Source organism: Rattus norvegicus, chromosome 11 (assembly GCF_021556685.1).
Source record: "Rattus norvegicus strain SHRSP/BbbUtx chromosome 11, alternate assembly SHRSP_T2T, whole genome shotgun sequence".
NCBI lineage: Eukaryota > Metazoa > Chordata > Mammalia > Rodentia > Muridae > Rattus > Rattus norvegicus.
In genome coordinates, this window is record NC_141544.1 from 92,667,775 (window position 1) to 92,683,383 (window position 15,609).

The 15,609-nt window shown below is 42.9% G+C and overlaps 1 protein-coding gene across 2 annotated transcripts in view; it reads right to left on the minus strand.

Moving 5' to 3' along the window:
* Senp2 (SUMO specific peptidase 2) overlaps window positions 1-14,286 on the minus strand; it is a 35,308-nt gene extending 21,022 nt beyond the window's left edge. The window contains exons 1-6 of one of the 2 annotated variants that reach the window (XM_087576956.1): window positions 14,085-14,286; window positions 12,369-12,427; window positions 10,015-10,148; window positions 8,111-8,177; window positions 5,947-6,037; window positions 883-1,051 (exon numbers count right to left, since the gene is read on the minus strand). In XM_087576956.1, coding sequence (XP_087433082.1) covers window positions 883-1,051; window positions 5,947-6,037; window positions 8,111-8,177; window positions 10,015-10,148; window positions 12,369-12,427; window positions 14,085-14,185 — 621 coding nt within the window. In that variant the 5' untranslated portion in view covers window positions 14,186-14,286. The remainder of the gene's footprint in view (window positions 1-882; window positions 1,052-5,946; window positions 6,038-8,110; window positions 8,178-10,014; window positions 10,149-12,368; window positions 12,428-14,084) is intronic. The other variant, NM_023989.1, reaches the window with a different exon arrangement.
* Between the last annotated feature and the right edge of the window lie 1,323 nt (window positions 14,287-15,609).

Consider the following 15,609-nt stretch of genomic DNA (forward strand, 5'->3'; position numbering starts at 1 on the left):
GGTGCTTGTAAGATTGACTACCCATTGTTCTAAAATCTACCTCCACAGTCTCATCTCAGATCTCTTAAAAAACTCGTTTCTCTTCTTAAAACCACCAGAGGGCCTCTGGCCCACTATTCCCTGGGCCTTTCTGCTGAATTACAAATTATTTATGTAAAACTCATGAAGGCAGGGGCCAAATATATTTAGGATTCAGATATTAAATTACTAAAAACTAGTACCGTATCTGGGTCTTGAACAAATATTTCTTTGATAAGTGACAAATAGCTCACAAAACCAGCTACCAAATTAAAATAGCTGATGGTATTGGGGAATGCCAGAGAAATTCTCAACACCCCTGGATAAATGAAGATCTTAAGAGGGAATGAAGGCCTGTCTCCTCACCGCACTAAGTACTCTGAAAGGCGAAGGATAAAGCGGAGGGGCACGTCATTTACCACCTTTACTTAATTACACTTATTAAGGTTTATATAAATAAGTCAGGCAAGGTGTGTGGTGCATCTGTGTAATCCTACCACTCAGGACGCAGAGGTAGGCAAATTTCTGTGAGTTCAAGGCCAGCCTGGTCTACATACCGAGTTCCAGGACAGCCAGGGTTATATAAAGAGACCCTGTCCTCCAAAAGTAAAAGTAAAAAGTAATTTCTTCCTAGGATTCCTTCTTTGTCAGTGGATCCAACATCTGAAACTCTGTCTAGAATAGCTCTGAGTACACTACTGTGAGTCAAAGCAGGTGAGGAAGGCCAGGTAGGGAAGGAAGCAGGGACACTTATAATCGCCACCCTCCTTTGGTACCTTTTGAATTTTATGCCATAGTACACAAATTATTACTCAAAAAAGATCATTAGAAATATTTCTTTAAGATATCAGGCTAAGAGTTTACCTCCTCCACGGTGCAATGGGGACGCCTTGCACCCTTGCCACCCTCTTCAGAAATCATCTCTGTTACACCTTGCTCCTGAGGTTTCCACGGTAAGGAACTCTCTGGATTGCTTTTGCTATGGCGACGGCCACTTGGTCTTCTATTATAGCCTTCTGATTTCAATGTAAAACTGGAAAATAAAAGAAATAAAAAGATTGCATCATGGAATTAAGATTAAAGCTGCTAGGTCATCCGAATATTCTGCTGCTCTGGTTTAAGACACACCAGCACTTCACTATGCAATGTCCGTTCTGACCACCAGAGCTGCTGTAGGAAAACCATCCTCATAGCCAGCTTTCCAACCCCAGCTCCAGATTTAGTCCCCACTGCACATTCCTCTCTTGAATTGTGAACTTGTCCTTTACTCACGAGCACCACAGAAATACCGCTACATGCTAGCAAATCCTTTGCTGGGTCCGTGCAGTGTGCCTACAGTCCTAGCTACTCAGATTTCACACTGTATCTTATTGCATCTGTAACTTAAAAACATAGCACAGGCCTGTGGCTTTGTAGACTGCATTTCCATTTCATAAACTATTTTCACAGGTAAGCTTAGCTACTCAGTTTCTGCAAGAACATTATTACAGTGAGTGATGATGTCCACCTCAGGGCAACATGCTGGGAGGCTGATATCCTTTTGCGCCACTGCTGACAATTATCTATTAAGGTAGTATCAAGTATCAGGCAGGTTTCTCTATAATACGTTACTTTCCTCCTTTACAATTAGTAAGGGATTTGGGGGAAGATATTGTAATGTTAATATAACTTTTCTTGCCTCATCGAATCCATCCCCACTTTAGCTCAGCCAAGACTCATCTACACAATCATTACTATGACAGTCTGATAATCTTTCTCATCCCTTCTATGCTCTCTCAGCATTTCCTGTGGAGATCTACCTTTCCATAGTACACACCCACCCACTGGTATTGTGTTACAAACTTTATTCATTTAGATGTTTAAATTGTCCCCTATTTGGCCATTAACTACCAATCAAATTTTTCCCCAAGCTGGGCTGGTTTTGGGCCTCCTTCATGTTCTGATACAAGATACTCTATTGTCAATTACTATGTCCCTTATACCGCTACAATTTATCTTTCACCCAAATTCAGAACACCCCACTTTATATTAGTCAATCGGCCTCTCCCTTTTCCCCAACCTTCCCTTCTCTTTTTGAGACAAGGTCCCCATGTATAATACAACCCTAGCTGGCCTTGTAGACCAGGTTGTTCTTGAACTTGACATTACCAGCCTATACTTCCCAAGCACTGGAATTAAAGGTGTGTGCTACCACAGCAGGCTTTCATTTTAAAATGTCTTAGGTATTTATTTTATTTTATTTTATTTTATTTATTTATTTTTTTTTTGGTTCTTTTTTTCGGAGCTGGGGACCGAACCCAGGGCCTTGCGCTTCCTAGGTAAGCGCTCTACCACTGAGCTAAATCCCCAGCCCCAGGTATTTATTTTATTATTTTATGTATAAGTGTTTTGTCTGCGTGTACAGCAAGGTGTGCATTCAGTACCCACAGAGGTAGAGGGCATCAGAATTACAGAACTCAAGTCACAGGCGGTTGAAGCTACCATCTGAGTGCTGGGAACTGACCATGGCTGGGTCCTCTACAATAGCGACAAGTGCTCTCAACCCCTGAATCGACTCTGAGGCCACCAAGATTTCCATTTAAATTATAAGTTTGTTAGCCAAGGATTGCTGGTCTTGCATTTGTATGTCTTCATGTTTGCATGTGTGTGCTTGTGCATGTAAAAGCAAGAGGCTAACAGGCGTGTCTGCCTCTGCTGCTCTTCTCCTGTTGTTTGAGGCAGGGTCTCACCGGGCCTGGGAGCTCATCACTTCAGCTGACAGGCTGGCCAGTGAGCTCAGGCACTCGCCAGCACTGCGGGTCACATGAGCGTGGAGCTGTGGCACAGCTTTTGCATGACTGCTAGGAATCCAAACTGAGCCTGTCCAGCAAGCACTGGATTGATTTAACTGTCTCTCCAGGCCCAGAATTTTTAATAAAGACTCTAACTTGAAAGATGAGACTAAAATAAAATAAACCAAGGCAGCTGGGGGCAGAGGAAGAGAAAAAGCAAGGTCAAAGAAATGTAAAAATAATAAAGAGCTTCTGAGATAGGAAAAGGCAGTGTGCATTCATCATCGGAACAAGATACAGAATAAAGTCAGACTGGAGAGGATTCTTACAGCTTAAGGAAAAGATGAGGAGGTGAAAACAGAAAAACTGAGAGCTCAAAGCCAACTTGGACTACACAGTGAATTTAGGACAGTCTGAGTTACATAATAAATTCCGGTGGCGTGAACTATGTAGTTGAGACCCTAGGCAAAACAAACAAACCCACAAACAACAACAAAAACAAATAAAATATAGCTTTTTGGGAGGTTGCTTTTGTTTTCTGAGTCAGGGTCTCCTTATGTAGCCTGTCAAGAACTCATTATGTAGCCCAGGCTAGCCTTAAGCTCAGATCTGCCTGTCTCTGCCTCCCACTGCTGGGATAAAAGATCACCACCACACTTGACTAGACATGGTTTTAAAAGGAACAAGGCAAGAGAAGAGACTCAAGATAGATATCCAAGCAATAGGAATTCTAGAAAGTGACAATCCACACAGAACAACTGACAGGGGAGCCCAGAGCCCACAAGATCTCGTCCCCACACCTCATGACCTGGATTTGACCCCTGGAGCCTATAGGATGCAGAGAGAACTGACTCTCACAAACTGTCCTTGAACTTTTACACACATATTTACTAAATGTATAAAAATTTAAGAGGGAAGAAAATTATTGAAAAATATTTAACATGACATCTCAGTGTATAAAATTTATCAGGCTATATTTAAGATTTATGCACTTTTCTGTACTCACACACACAGTTTGAAAGAAGAATGTCGATTCTTTTTAAAATGGTTTTCAAGGAGGCTGGAGAGATTGCTCAATGGGTAAACCACTTGCTATTTTTGCAAAGGACCAGGATTCAGTTCCTAGCACCACAAAGGGCCTAGTAACTGTAACATCTGTATTCCCAGTTCCTAGCACCACAAAGGGCCTAGTAACTGTAACATCTGTATTTCCAGGGACTCTTAACACCCTCTTCTGGCCTCTGTGGGCAAACATACACATAAACACAGATTCTATGTTTTCACTTTCACTTAATTCTAGGATGGTTTTTATTTCACTTTAGACTTCTCCTTTAATCCAATTGTCATTTAATAGTGTGTTGTTTAGTTTCCACAAGTCTGGGTACTTCCTGTTGTTTTTACTGTTGTTGATATCCAGTTTTATCCTTTGTGGTCACATAGGATGCAGGATGTTATTTTAATTTTCCTACATTCGTATTGAGACTTGCTTTGTGCTCTAAAATGTGGTCAATTTTGGAGAAAACTATAAAGGCTGTTGAGAAGAAAGCACATTCCCTAATTCCACACACTACCAAGGAAAATACCTGGTACCAGGAATGGCTCCCTCTTTTTTGAGTTGGTGGCTAGTGGAATCCTATAGACCAACCCCCTAAACATAACAGACTCTTGCCAATGCTCTTGCTTACCCTCCAGAGCTTGACAGTAAGACCCCATTGCTGTCCTGAAAAACACCAAATACTTGAACCATAGAACATAGAGAAATCTAGCTGGTACTCAACTGAAAGCTTAAACCACAGTGGCTAGCTATCACAGCGCTGGAAGATGTATGCATGCCACCAGAGGAAAACGTAGTCACCAAATTTTGCAGCTGTGAGCCCCTCAAGCTAGGACGATGGTGTACGAATGGCACATGTTTTATGGGAGTGACCAGCCAATTCTAAGTAGATTTAAGGCCTGCTCTATGAGATGAGACCCACATGGACACTGTCAATAAGGCCAAGAACCTTATTAAGATAAGATATGTCCCTGGGCTCTGGGTGGGGGGACGACTCACTAGTACTACTCTGCTAAATGGACATAGCAATAAAAATGACTCTTAATGAATCACAGGCATAACCACAGACCAGTGCCTCTCTCAACTCTCATTAGACAAGCTTCTCATGGTGATGGCTATTAACACAGAAGCCCACAGCAGACCAGTGTACAGAGAATAAGTACTGACTTTGGAATGGTCAGCCCTAAATGGGTTGTGTATATCACACCTCTCCCCTCAAGGTTCAGGGATCTATGTAAGGGAGGGTAGAAATACTGTTAAGAATCAGAGGCGGTAGTTCAGAGTAGTAAGAAACAGTCTTTTCTATAGATAACAGACAGATGTACTATGAACTCACAATGAGACTGTGACAGCATGCACAAAGGGTAAAGCCAAACAAAAGCCTAGCATGGCAGTGGGTACAAAGTCCACCTCAGCTCAGGAGCTATTATATCTGTCTGCTTCAGGAAAGAGAAAGTCAGCCTTCTCCAGTGGAGTGACACCAGGTTTACCTATCATATCCATCAAGGCAGGCCCCATACCCAGGAGGAGCTAGCAACACAAACTAGACTGGATGGGGGATGAGAAGGAGACAAGTAGAGGGGGAGAGAGACAGAGGAAGGAAGGAAGAGGGGGAGAGAGACAGAGGAAGGAACAAAGAGGGGGAGGGAGGGGACAAGAAGTTCAGTAGGCAGGGAGTTGGGGGAGGATCTGGGAAGAGTTGGAGATGAACATGATCCAAATACATTGTATGAAATCCTCAAAGATAAATGAAAACATAAAACCTAAAACAGAGAAAGCTCAATGATTAAAAGTCCTGGCTGCTGTTCCAGAGGACCAGGGTTGGAGGTACCCTCTTGTGGCCTCCTCAGGCACCAGCTATGAAAGTGCTACACAGGTATCCAAGCAAAATACTCATACACATAGTTATTAAAAATAAAAATATTAAAATGGTTTTCAAAATCAAATCATCCTATGGACATGTAATATAGTTGGAAAAGAAAGAAATTTATGTCTAACTAGTCACGTGATACTCAGCCATTATCCTCAGATAATGTAACAGAACACAGTGAGAAAGCCTAGCAACAGTGAGCTTCGCTTACGGAAGAGTACACTTTAGCTTACCCAAAGGAAGGCAGGACTCTCCGTGGCTGATCTCGGGCCACTGTCACTCTGATCTTTGGATAGTCACTTATTCCATTAGGAGATTTATTACCTTTAACAACATATTTGTAATGAGAAGAAAAAAATTCCAGTCAGCAGCCTGAATGGGGACAGAAAGCTTATTTACATAGTAGAACTAAATCTCTATTTTTTAAAAGCACAGTAATCCAGCACAAATGTTCCAAACAAATTAAAGGAAAGCAATGGCAGGGCTACGAGTGTACAGTTGTACAGTACTGTCTAACACGTATGAGATCCCAAGTTCAATTTTCACTACCACAAAACCACAACGGTAATCAAGTAACTGATATTAAAACAATATGTATAAACTAAGTTCAATTTACATAAACCTCAAAAAGACTTTAAAATAACCCAAACTTATCACCATTTTTCAAGTCCTTTGGAATTTTTAACTGCAGTGTGTAATGGTTTGAAGTGATGTGTCTGGGCATCGCGCGGAGATGGCATTGCCTTTGACGGCCAGTCTTCAGTGCCAACTTGACTGAACAGACTGGTGAGCTAAGTCTGGGTATCTGTGAGGTTTCCACAGCAGACTAAAAGAGGAAAGGCCACCCTGACTGTGGATTGCAGTCTTGGACTACATTAAGAGGAGGAGAGAAGGAGACACGATATTCTCCCTTCTCTTTACTTCCCAGTCTGCAATGAAGTAATCTGCTCTCTCTCTGACACAAGATCTGATATTCCTCCCAAGAAACCACAGCTCAAGCTCTCTAAAACCATGAGCTAAAGCAAACCTTTCCCCCAATTTGTCATCTTCGTTGTTTGTTACAACAACGTCAAAGAACTAATACACAAGGTATACGTTTACTCATCTTTGTACTTCTGAGGTACATGAGGAGCCTTTTTTTTTTTTTTTGGTTCTTTTTTTCGGAGCTGGGGACTGAACCCAGGGCCTTGCGCTTCCTAGGTAAGCGCTCTACCACTGAGCTAAATCCCCAGCCCCATGAGGAGCCTTAATTAACAAGTCTGAGCAGTAGAACTATGAACATCACTTCTTAGCTCCTTCTTCAGATTTCTGAACCTCACCTTCTCTAACACTGACCTTCACTACCTTCCTCCTCCTCCTTCTCCTCTCAAACAACAAGTTGCTCTACATGGAAGACACTAAAACCATTTCTCAGAACTATGCCCTCTTCTGAGCTTTTCTCACAATAACATTTTATGCAGTACATACAATTACAAGTCCACCATAGGGTCTAACAACAATCCAGAGGTCTACACAGCTGCAGGAGTTAGGAACTTAAGACTGTTGGACAAATGCACCATGAAGTCTGGGAGCACAGACAAGGTCTGTTTCTCCTGACCATTTAGATGCAGTGCCAGGCACACAATAAGCTCTCAGGAATATTTTTAAAGATCTATCTTAATTTTTTTAAATTATGTGTGTATGTATATATAAATCTGTGTGTGGTTATGTGTGAATACATAAAGTCCAAAAGAGGGCCTCACACCCCGGGGCAGGAGTCAGAGGCAGTTGTGAGCTGCCTCATGTGGGTGCTGGGGTCCAAACGGTCTCTGTAAGAGCAATAGACACTCTTAAACACCCAGCCATACGTTATCATATATAAGTACACTGTCGCTATCTTCAGACACACCAGAAGAGCGCAGTGTATCTCATTACAGATGGTTGTGAGCCACCATGTGGTTGCTGGGAATTGAACTCAGGACCTCTGGAAGAGCAGTCAGTGCTCTTAACTGCTGAGCCATCTCTCCAGTCCCGCCCATTCTTGATTTTAATCAATAAGCCTTGATCTGAAGTCACGTTTGGAATCATGCTTGTAACAGGAAATACAGCGGTCAGCTCAGACAAAGATTATAAAGGAGAGCTCCAGGTTAAACATCCTTCCTGTAAAAACCGCAGTTTACCTCAGGGATGTTCAACTGCTGGGCTCCATGCAGACATCCCTAAAATCTAAAAACTCTGAAACCAAAGGCATTTCTAGTCCTAGGAATTTAAGATAAAGTTTGTAATATTTTTATGGACAGTAACGAGATTATGCCTTTATTTCACCCCGATCCAAACTGGTGCTTTCCTTTCATATTCTTAATACTTAGGGGATATGGCTGTAAGGACAGGCAAGCAAGAATATCCTGAGCAGCTCACCCAGCTTCAGCATGCTGCTGCAGGATCCAGAAGTCGTCAGTTCACAGGAGGGAGAGTTCGAGAACACCTAGAATAAAACAGTCACTTCTAAAGTTGCAATTAAGCACTAACATAAAAGTTCACTAAACTCACGTCACTTTCAAGCTGGCACACAGAAATGATGCCATTAAGGTAAAAAGTCACAGGACAATGTTAAAAGATAGTTACAGATTTCTCACAAATACTTAAATAAGAAAACAAAGACCAAATTTCCCTTTCCAAGGGAGAAGCTGTGCGGCACAGGCTGACCTCACCCTCACTTCCTTGTTGAGGCTTGGTCTTGCTGTCTATTATAGTGCTGAGTGCAGCCCCCAGGACTTGGAGTCTGTATGCAGACCTTTGACTCTGCCCCCAAGTTATTTCTGATTGGTAAATAAAGGTGCAACAGTCAGTAGCTGGGCAGAAGAAATAAAGGTGGGGCTTAGGTTTCTTAGAGAAGAGAAGCCACCATAGGTTAGGTGAACCATATAAACTTGGCCCTGAGGGCTGGCCAATTAGAGTTAAGAGCAGCCCAGATGAAACAAAGTAATAACTACGGGTCATCTATAGGAAAGTAGATTCTAATAGCATAGAGGGTAGGTATTTTCCCAGCTCTTGTGCTGTTTAAGGCTTATTGTAAATAAAAAGGTTATGTGTGTCTTTTATCTGGGAACTAAATGGTCATAGGCGAGGTAAAAACCCTGGGTCAGGGTTAAAAAATTATTACAACACTCCACTCTGTTCTTTTTTTGTTTTTAGGACAGTGTCTGACTGTAGCCCAGGTTGGCTTGGAACTCACTATGTAGCCAAGCGAGTCTCAATTTCATAATGGTTCTTCTTCTTCTGCCTCTACCTGCTAAGGATTACGAGCATTAGCCACTGCACCTGGCTTTGCTTTCCCTTTTGGCTTTTAAGTGAGGGTGTCACTAGGCTGTCATAATGGTCTTGAAGGTCGAATCTACCTTAGCTCTTCTGCAGCTGCCTTCTGGACACTAGAATCACAAGAGCATGCCACCAAGCTGAGTTATCTAACACTGTTTAAAACTATTATTGCATTCTCCTCCCCCTTTTCTGTGCACAAATGTGTGCATGCACATGTGTTTTGGTGCATGTCTGGAGGATAGAGGACATCCAGCAGGAATTAATTCTCTCTCTCTACAATGTGGGTCCTGGGGACTAAACTCAGTTCATCAGGCTTAACAGCTCTTTACTCACTGAGCCACCTTGCGGGCTCCAAAATATTCTTCATAAATATTTTTAAAGTATTTAAATTATTAACCTTTAATTTTTTTACTTTCATATTAAAGTTAATAAATGCATGATCATTTCTGGAATAAATCAATATATATGTTAATCCCCCAAAAGACTATGAGAATTTTTTAAAATTTTATTTTACTAATGTTTAGTTTTTTAAAACTAAGGACAAATATCACAGTGTGAAGGGCTGGAGATAACAACTCAGCAGTCGGCCCATGCTTAAGAGCCACAAGACTCATGCCAAGTACAGCTTTAATCCCAGCACTCAGAACATAGAGGCAGGTGTATCTCTAAGGTTCGAGGCCAGCCTGGTCTACAAAGGTCAGCCTGGTCTACAAAGGCCAGCCTGGTCTACAGAGTGAGACTATGTAAAGAGACCAGGTCTCAAAAAATCAAACAAAACACAACAACAACATAAACCCAAGCCACCAAAGCCACAAAAAAGATATAGAAGGCTTGGGGGCTCCATCTCCATAATAAATAAATACATACATACATAACTACATAAATAAATGAATACAGTTAATTTAAAAACAAAACAACAACAAAAACCACAAACAAATGAAAGCCCCAAAAAAATCAAAAAGGGAAAGAAAAGAGATCAGTACCCAAGTCCCAGCCCCACTGACCTCTCCTGAAGGGGCCACATTCCGTGTTCCATTACAAGCAGAAGACACCATGGGTTTGGTGGTCAGCTGGAATGGGAATCCAAATAAGCTGGCCGCATTGTAGAGACTGTTCTTCACTTGGTGAATGAAGCAATCTAGAAAGCACCAACCAGCTATAAACATAGCACTAAACTTTCAGAAAAAGCTAAGTTTTCAAAAGAATCTTAGTTCTTAATAAAGTCTTACTTCTGAACACCAAAATTAAAATGTACCTATAAAAATGTTCTTGGGCCATCGAGATGTTAATGTGTGGCAGTTTTGCTGCTCAAGCCTGGCAATGCTAGTCTGACCTCCAGAACCCATGAGAAGATGGAGAGAAGTGACTCCACGGGCAAGTCCCAGTACAACCCACTCACACATGTGCATCATGCACACACTAACAAGTACTTTTTCCGACTGATAAAAGGAATTCTAGTGTGTGAGCTTGTGTTAGTCAACTACCCGAGCTGCTACCAGAGCATTCAACCATTACTGTGGTAAACCACAGACTGGCTCCCCAAGAAGGATGTGAAATAGCCGCTTTTGAGGAGTGCATTTTGTAGAGTTCATATAGGGAAGCTTCTCCATGAATCTTCACTGGCTAAGTGAGCACTCAGAGTGGGCATGGGGTCCCACAGGGAGCACTAACACTCACTCACTGATCTGCCCATCCGTCCCAGCCAGGTAACAACGATTGCCTTAAACAACCATCCTCCAAGCCCTGACAAATCTTGGCTGACTGAGGATTAGACACACAGGTCTTACGCATCTGTGACGAGGAGAAACTATCCCTCTATGGAACTAGATGCATCGACCCTCTCAAGCCCACTTCTTCCTGGCACCAAGGATTACAAAACAGAAATAAACAAATGGGGTGTGTGTGCCTCAGTGCTCTTCTGCCTTCCTCTTTCATCATACTACCTCTTCTCACTTCCGGCACATCTATGCTGCCTACAGTTTCTTCGTCACTAACTGAACATTAGTCGATGGGCCTCCTACGAGGTGGCCTCCTTTCTTTTCTTTACCTCTGCTTTTTCTTCTCCCCTGAAGCTACCTAGAGTTTATCTACTGTAGAAGCCAGTAGTCAGGTGTGCTTCCCTACTGATTACTTTTATATCAGTGAAAATTAAAGTTCAGTTCTTTATGGAGGGACAATGGCTCCCACCTGTACTCCAAGAACTTGGGAGGCCGAGGAAAAAGGATTGAGGCCAATTTGGATAGCCTAGCCTCACACACACACAAATAAATTACATTAAAAAAGCTTGACTTCTCTGAGTTAAACTAGTCACATTTCAGATACTCAATAGACATCACTACCAGAGGATCTACTGGTCAACACTCTGCAGATATTATGACAGTCTTCTCTCTGATATCCAGCTTCATCTCCAATTTAGTTTCCTTTCTGCTGTTAGCACTAAAGGAAATCTACCTCTGTATTCAACAGAATTGACAGAGTGGGGTGATCCTTAGCACAAAAATAAATTACCATACACAACCAGCTCAGGAACCTTCTCTGACACCACCAAAGTTTTGTTCTGGAGCACTGGGAACTGAACTTTGGGTGTTGATTATATTAGACAATCACTTAGCTATATTCCCATCTTCTTTTTACTTTACTTTGCAACAAGGTCTCATTAAATTGTTTAAGCAGGCTTTGAACTTGTGACTCACCTGCCTCAACATCCTCAGTAGCTAAGTCACAGGCTGTGTTAACCAGGCCCTGGGTCATCCTCAGTAGCTAAGCCACAGGCTGTGTTAACCAGGCCCTGGGTATCACCAGTTGATTTTTGTCCTGTCATTTTATGTATCTAACTACATTCACAGACAAACCATTTTTTATTTATATTTATTTTTAAAAATAGCTTGCTTTTTTCTTAGATAGTTAAAAGATAATTAAAAGCCTAGTATTTATTTTTTATTTTCTGTCAAGACATACTCAATAAATATTTATTGGATTTAAATGAAATATCAACAAGTTCCACAGTTAACCATTCCATCTGCAATAGACCCAAATTCATGATCACTGTTGAAAAGAGGGATATACTGTGGTATTCTACTGTGCCTTGCCTCTTAGTCTACTTTCACTCTCATCCACCAGTCATATTGATAATCAGATCACTTAGTTCAAACTGGCTTCCTCCTCCAAAAAAAAAAAAAAAAAAAAGCCTTTATTACAGAAGACTTTAGAACTTTAAGCACACATATCTGAAGACAGTCACCTCTAGGCAAGACAGTGGCATAGGGAAAGGGCAGGAGAGAGTATTTTTTACCTTTTGAATTTTGTTCCATGCATGTAATTTTCCAACTAAAAGAAATTAATTTTAAAAATATAGTACCTAGTCTTGGTCTTTTAGCTGGGATTTCATCAGTGTCCACTGCAGTAGAAAACAGAGAGCTGCAAAGAAAGGAAAAGATGTCTGTGCATAGGTAATGCATGCATGTCTATAAATAAACTTACTCAGACCTGGAGGTTATGACTCAGTTGTAGGGCATGTGGTTAGCATGTAAAAGACTGTGGTTTCCTCACCTAGCACCAAAACAAAAGCTTTGTACTGTACAACATTCCTTCTCTCGTGTCCCATGCAGACATAAAGTGAGATGAAAGGTGTAATTCAGAATGCTAATTCTACTTTTTTTCCCCCGGAGCTGAGGACCGAACTCAGGGCCTTGCACTTGCTAGGCAAGCGCTCTACCACTGAGCTAAATCCTCAACCCCAGAATGCTAATTCTAAACCTTAACAAAGACTCAACATTCCCTACTACATAATGACATATAATTTGGTCAAATTAAACCAACACATTATTTGTTTTTGGGACACTGACACTAAAGACAGCCTTTTTGTTTTTCTTCAAGTGACAATATAAACAGCATTAAGAGATAAGGTATTAAGAGATAAGGTTGGGAGTGGGGGTAGGGATATGATAACTGTGGATTGAAGACAGGACAGGAATGACAGACAAGCCCTCTACCACTAAGGCACACCTCGAGTTCCTAAAATGAATTGTCTTTTAAGACATGAGCCCCTAAATGTAGTAAAGAACAGGTATAGGCAGGTAGAAGTCAAGCCTGGTCTGAACACATCCACACACGGGTGCCGAGCTGGCACACTGCAAGACTCTGAGAGACTGGGAATGAAAATGTGAGATTACCGGTTCCTGTTTGATAAATATGCAGTTTCATTGTGCACCAGACCCAGCATAAAACACTGGGGGGACAATAAACGGTCTGTTCTTACATAACCACCACTTTGAGAACGTTATAACATCTTAAACGATTCTAATCTGAACCCCATGGAACGGTAGAAGCCTTGTATCTCTGGAATACGTGCTACAGTTTAGCTAACAACCAATTTCATCAATGACCTACATTCCTGGAATCATCTATGAATCATTTTGATCTACTTCCCCTAAACCAATCTTTTGTCCACTTCTCTTGACCTGGAAACAAAAATAATCACCATCATCATAATAATAAGCGAAGCAGACATAGCAAAGGAAGGAAAGGGAGGGAGGGACGAAGAGACTTACGGGGAGTACAGAAAGTTGGACAGTATTTTGTTTTCTAGAAAAATCCTTAGTTAAAGGGGAATACACTGTAAAGTAAATAAAGGAGCAGATGCTAAGTATTAATATTTGTCATTTCCTTCTAATTTTAACCATGTCTTAAAAGAGCGCGCTACGTACTTTCTGCCTCTTACAAGGATGTTAAAGAAAAGGACCATTCTCTTCCCCTGTAGCCCAACACACACCCCGACAGCTGCTGTCAAACAAAACAACTGCTGATCCTCAACAGTACTCGCAGTCAAAACGACTATGGGCAAACTCCTAACCTAGTGACTCGTTCCTGCGCTGTCCGCCCGCGACAACACCGGGCGACAGGAGCCGTATCCCGCGAGCAGCACATCACCGGCCTCCCGTTCCCCTTCCGCTCACAGCTAGAGGGACGGACTCGCCCCAGGCCTCCGCGGTCCCGTAGCCACCGGTTCCCACAGGCCCGCGGCGTCCAACGCCAGCGCGGGGGAGGGGACCCGACCGGCGCGCGGCCACCTTACCTGCTGGAGCGCCGCCTCTTGAGCAGGGCGCGGGCCCCGGGCGCGGGCCGCTCACACAAGCGAAGAATGGTGCCGAGAACCTTAGTCAGCCATCTGTACATTCCAGGCCTGAGCAGCAGCGGCGGCCGACACACCCCGAGACGCGAACCCCAGAGCTGTCGCCGCCGCTGCCGCCTTCGCCGCTTCGGCCGTAGCCAGGATCAGGCGCGGGTTTGTGACGCCATCAGAGGGCCCTCAGATTCAACGTTCCCTGGGCTATGGGAGGACTCTCTAGAAGCCCCTGACGTCACCTTCCTCCGCCCAACGGGAAAGCGGTCTCCGTAGTCTGAGCATGCGCAGCCTGGGCCTGCTCCTTGCAAGCCTAGCAACAGGAAGCGGGACGGACAGAACGGGCTGTTGCGCGGGTCTGATTGGCAGGCTGAAGGGCGGAGCTTTCTCTTTGGCAGAGCCAGTCAGGAGTCGGTCTCGGGACAAGGCCCACAGACCCAAACCACGTGTGTTGCTGCTGGGCTGTGTGAGCTACCCAAGCTACCTGACAGTGGGGGGCTCTGTAAAAGAATGCGCAGGGTGAAAATAGGTCAGGTCAGTTAATGAGTTTAACATTTTGCGCTTTATTTCGCATATACTTTGGTCTCATACTTTACCCGGATTGCCGTCACGTTCACAGCAACCGGACGCAATGGGGAATCTTATGAATGTCATAAAAACCAAACGCATATATATAGCAATTAAATCATGTGCCTCAGATAATAGAGCTATCCACTAGCATTTGAACCAGAGTCTAAGTACTAGGGCCGATTCCGCACTCTTAAGGTCAAGTCTACTGGGAGAGACATTTTTATAGATAATTATAAATTAGAGTGCAAGGTCATTCGCTGCTGTGATGAGTAAGAGTGCAATGTGCAGTGGACCTAGAGAAGGGGAAATGAGATAGATGTTGGAGAGTGGGTAAGGCAGAAGGACACAACTCCTTAGGGAAAGCTTCAGAGAAACAAGGACTCGATGATTCCCGTGGTCTTCTAATCAGCTTGGCTCCTCCCCTCAGCTGTCAGGCAGCAATTCTCACTATCCTCTCTGTGAATGTATACACTTTTCTTATCAGAAGGAAATCTATTAGAAATAATTGTCTAAATAACATTTCCTGTGGATTTAAACATGATGTCTGGGAGTGCAGACCCTTGAACTGTTAAAAGATAGTCTCTGGGCATAATGGCACATGTGTTTAATGCCAGCACTTGAGGGTAGAGGTAGGTAGATCTCTGTAAGAGGCCAGCCTGGTCTACACAGTGAGTACCAGGTTAACCAGAACTATGTAGAAAGACCTTCTCAAAACAAAAACAAAAACCAACAACAACAAAACCAGACTCTGTCTTTCGTGTTGGGTGTGTAAGATCATGTAGCTATCCAAAATTACCTGCCCAACACACACACCAAGGCCATTTGAAGATCTATCTGGGCTCAGATAGATGCTCTCAACTCCTGGTCTGGTCTAGCACTGTGCCTGCCTGCTGACATAGTCCCTGCT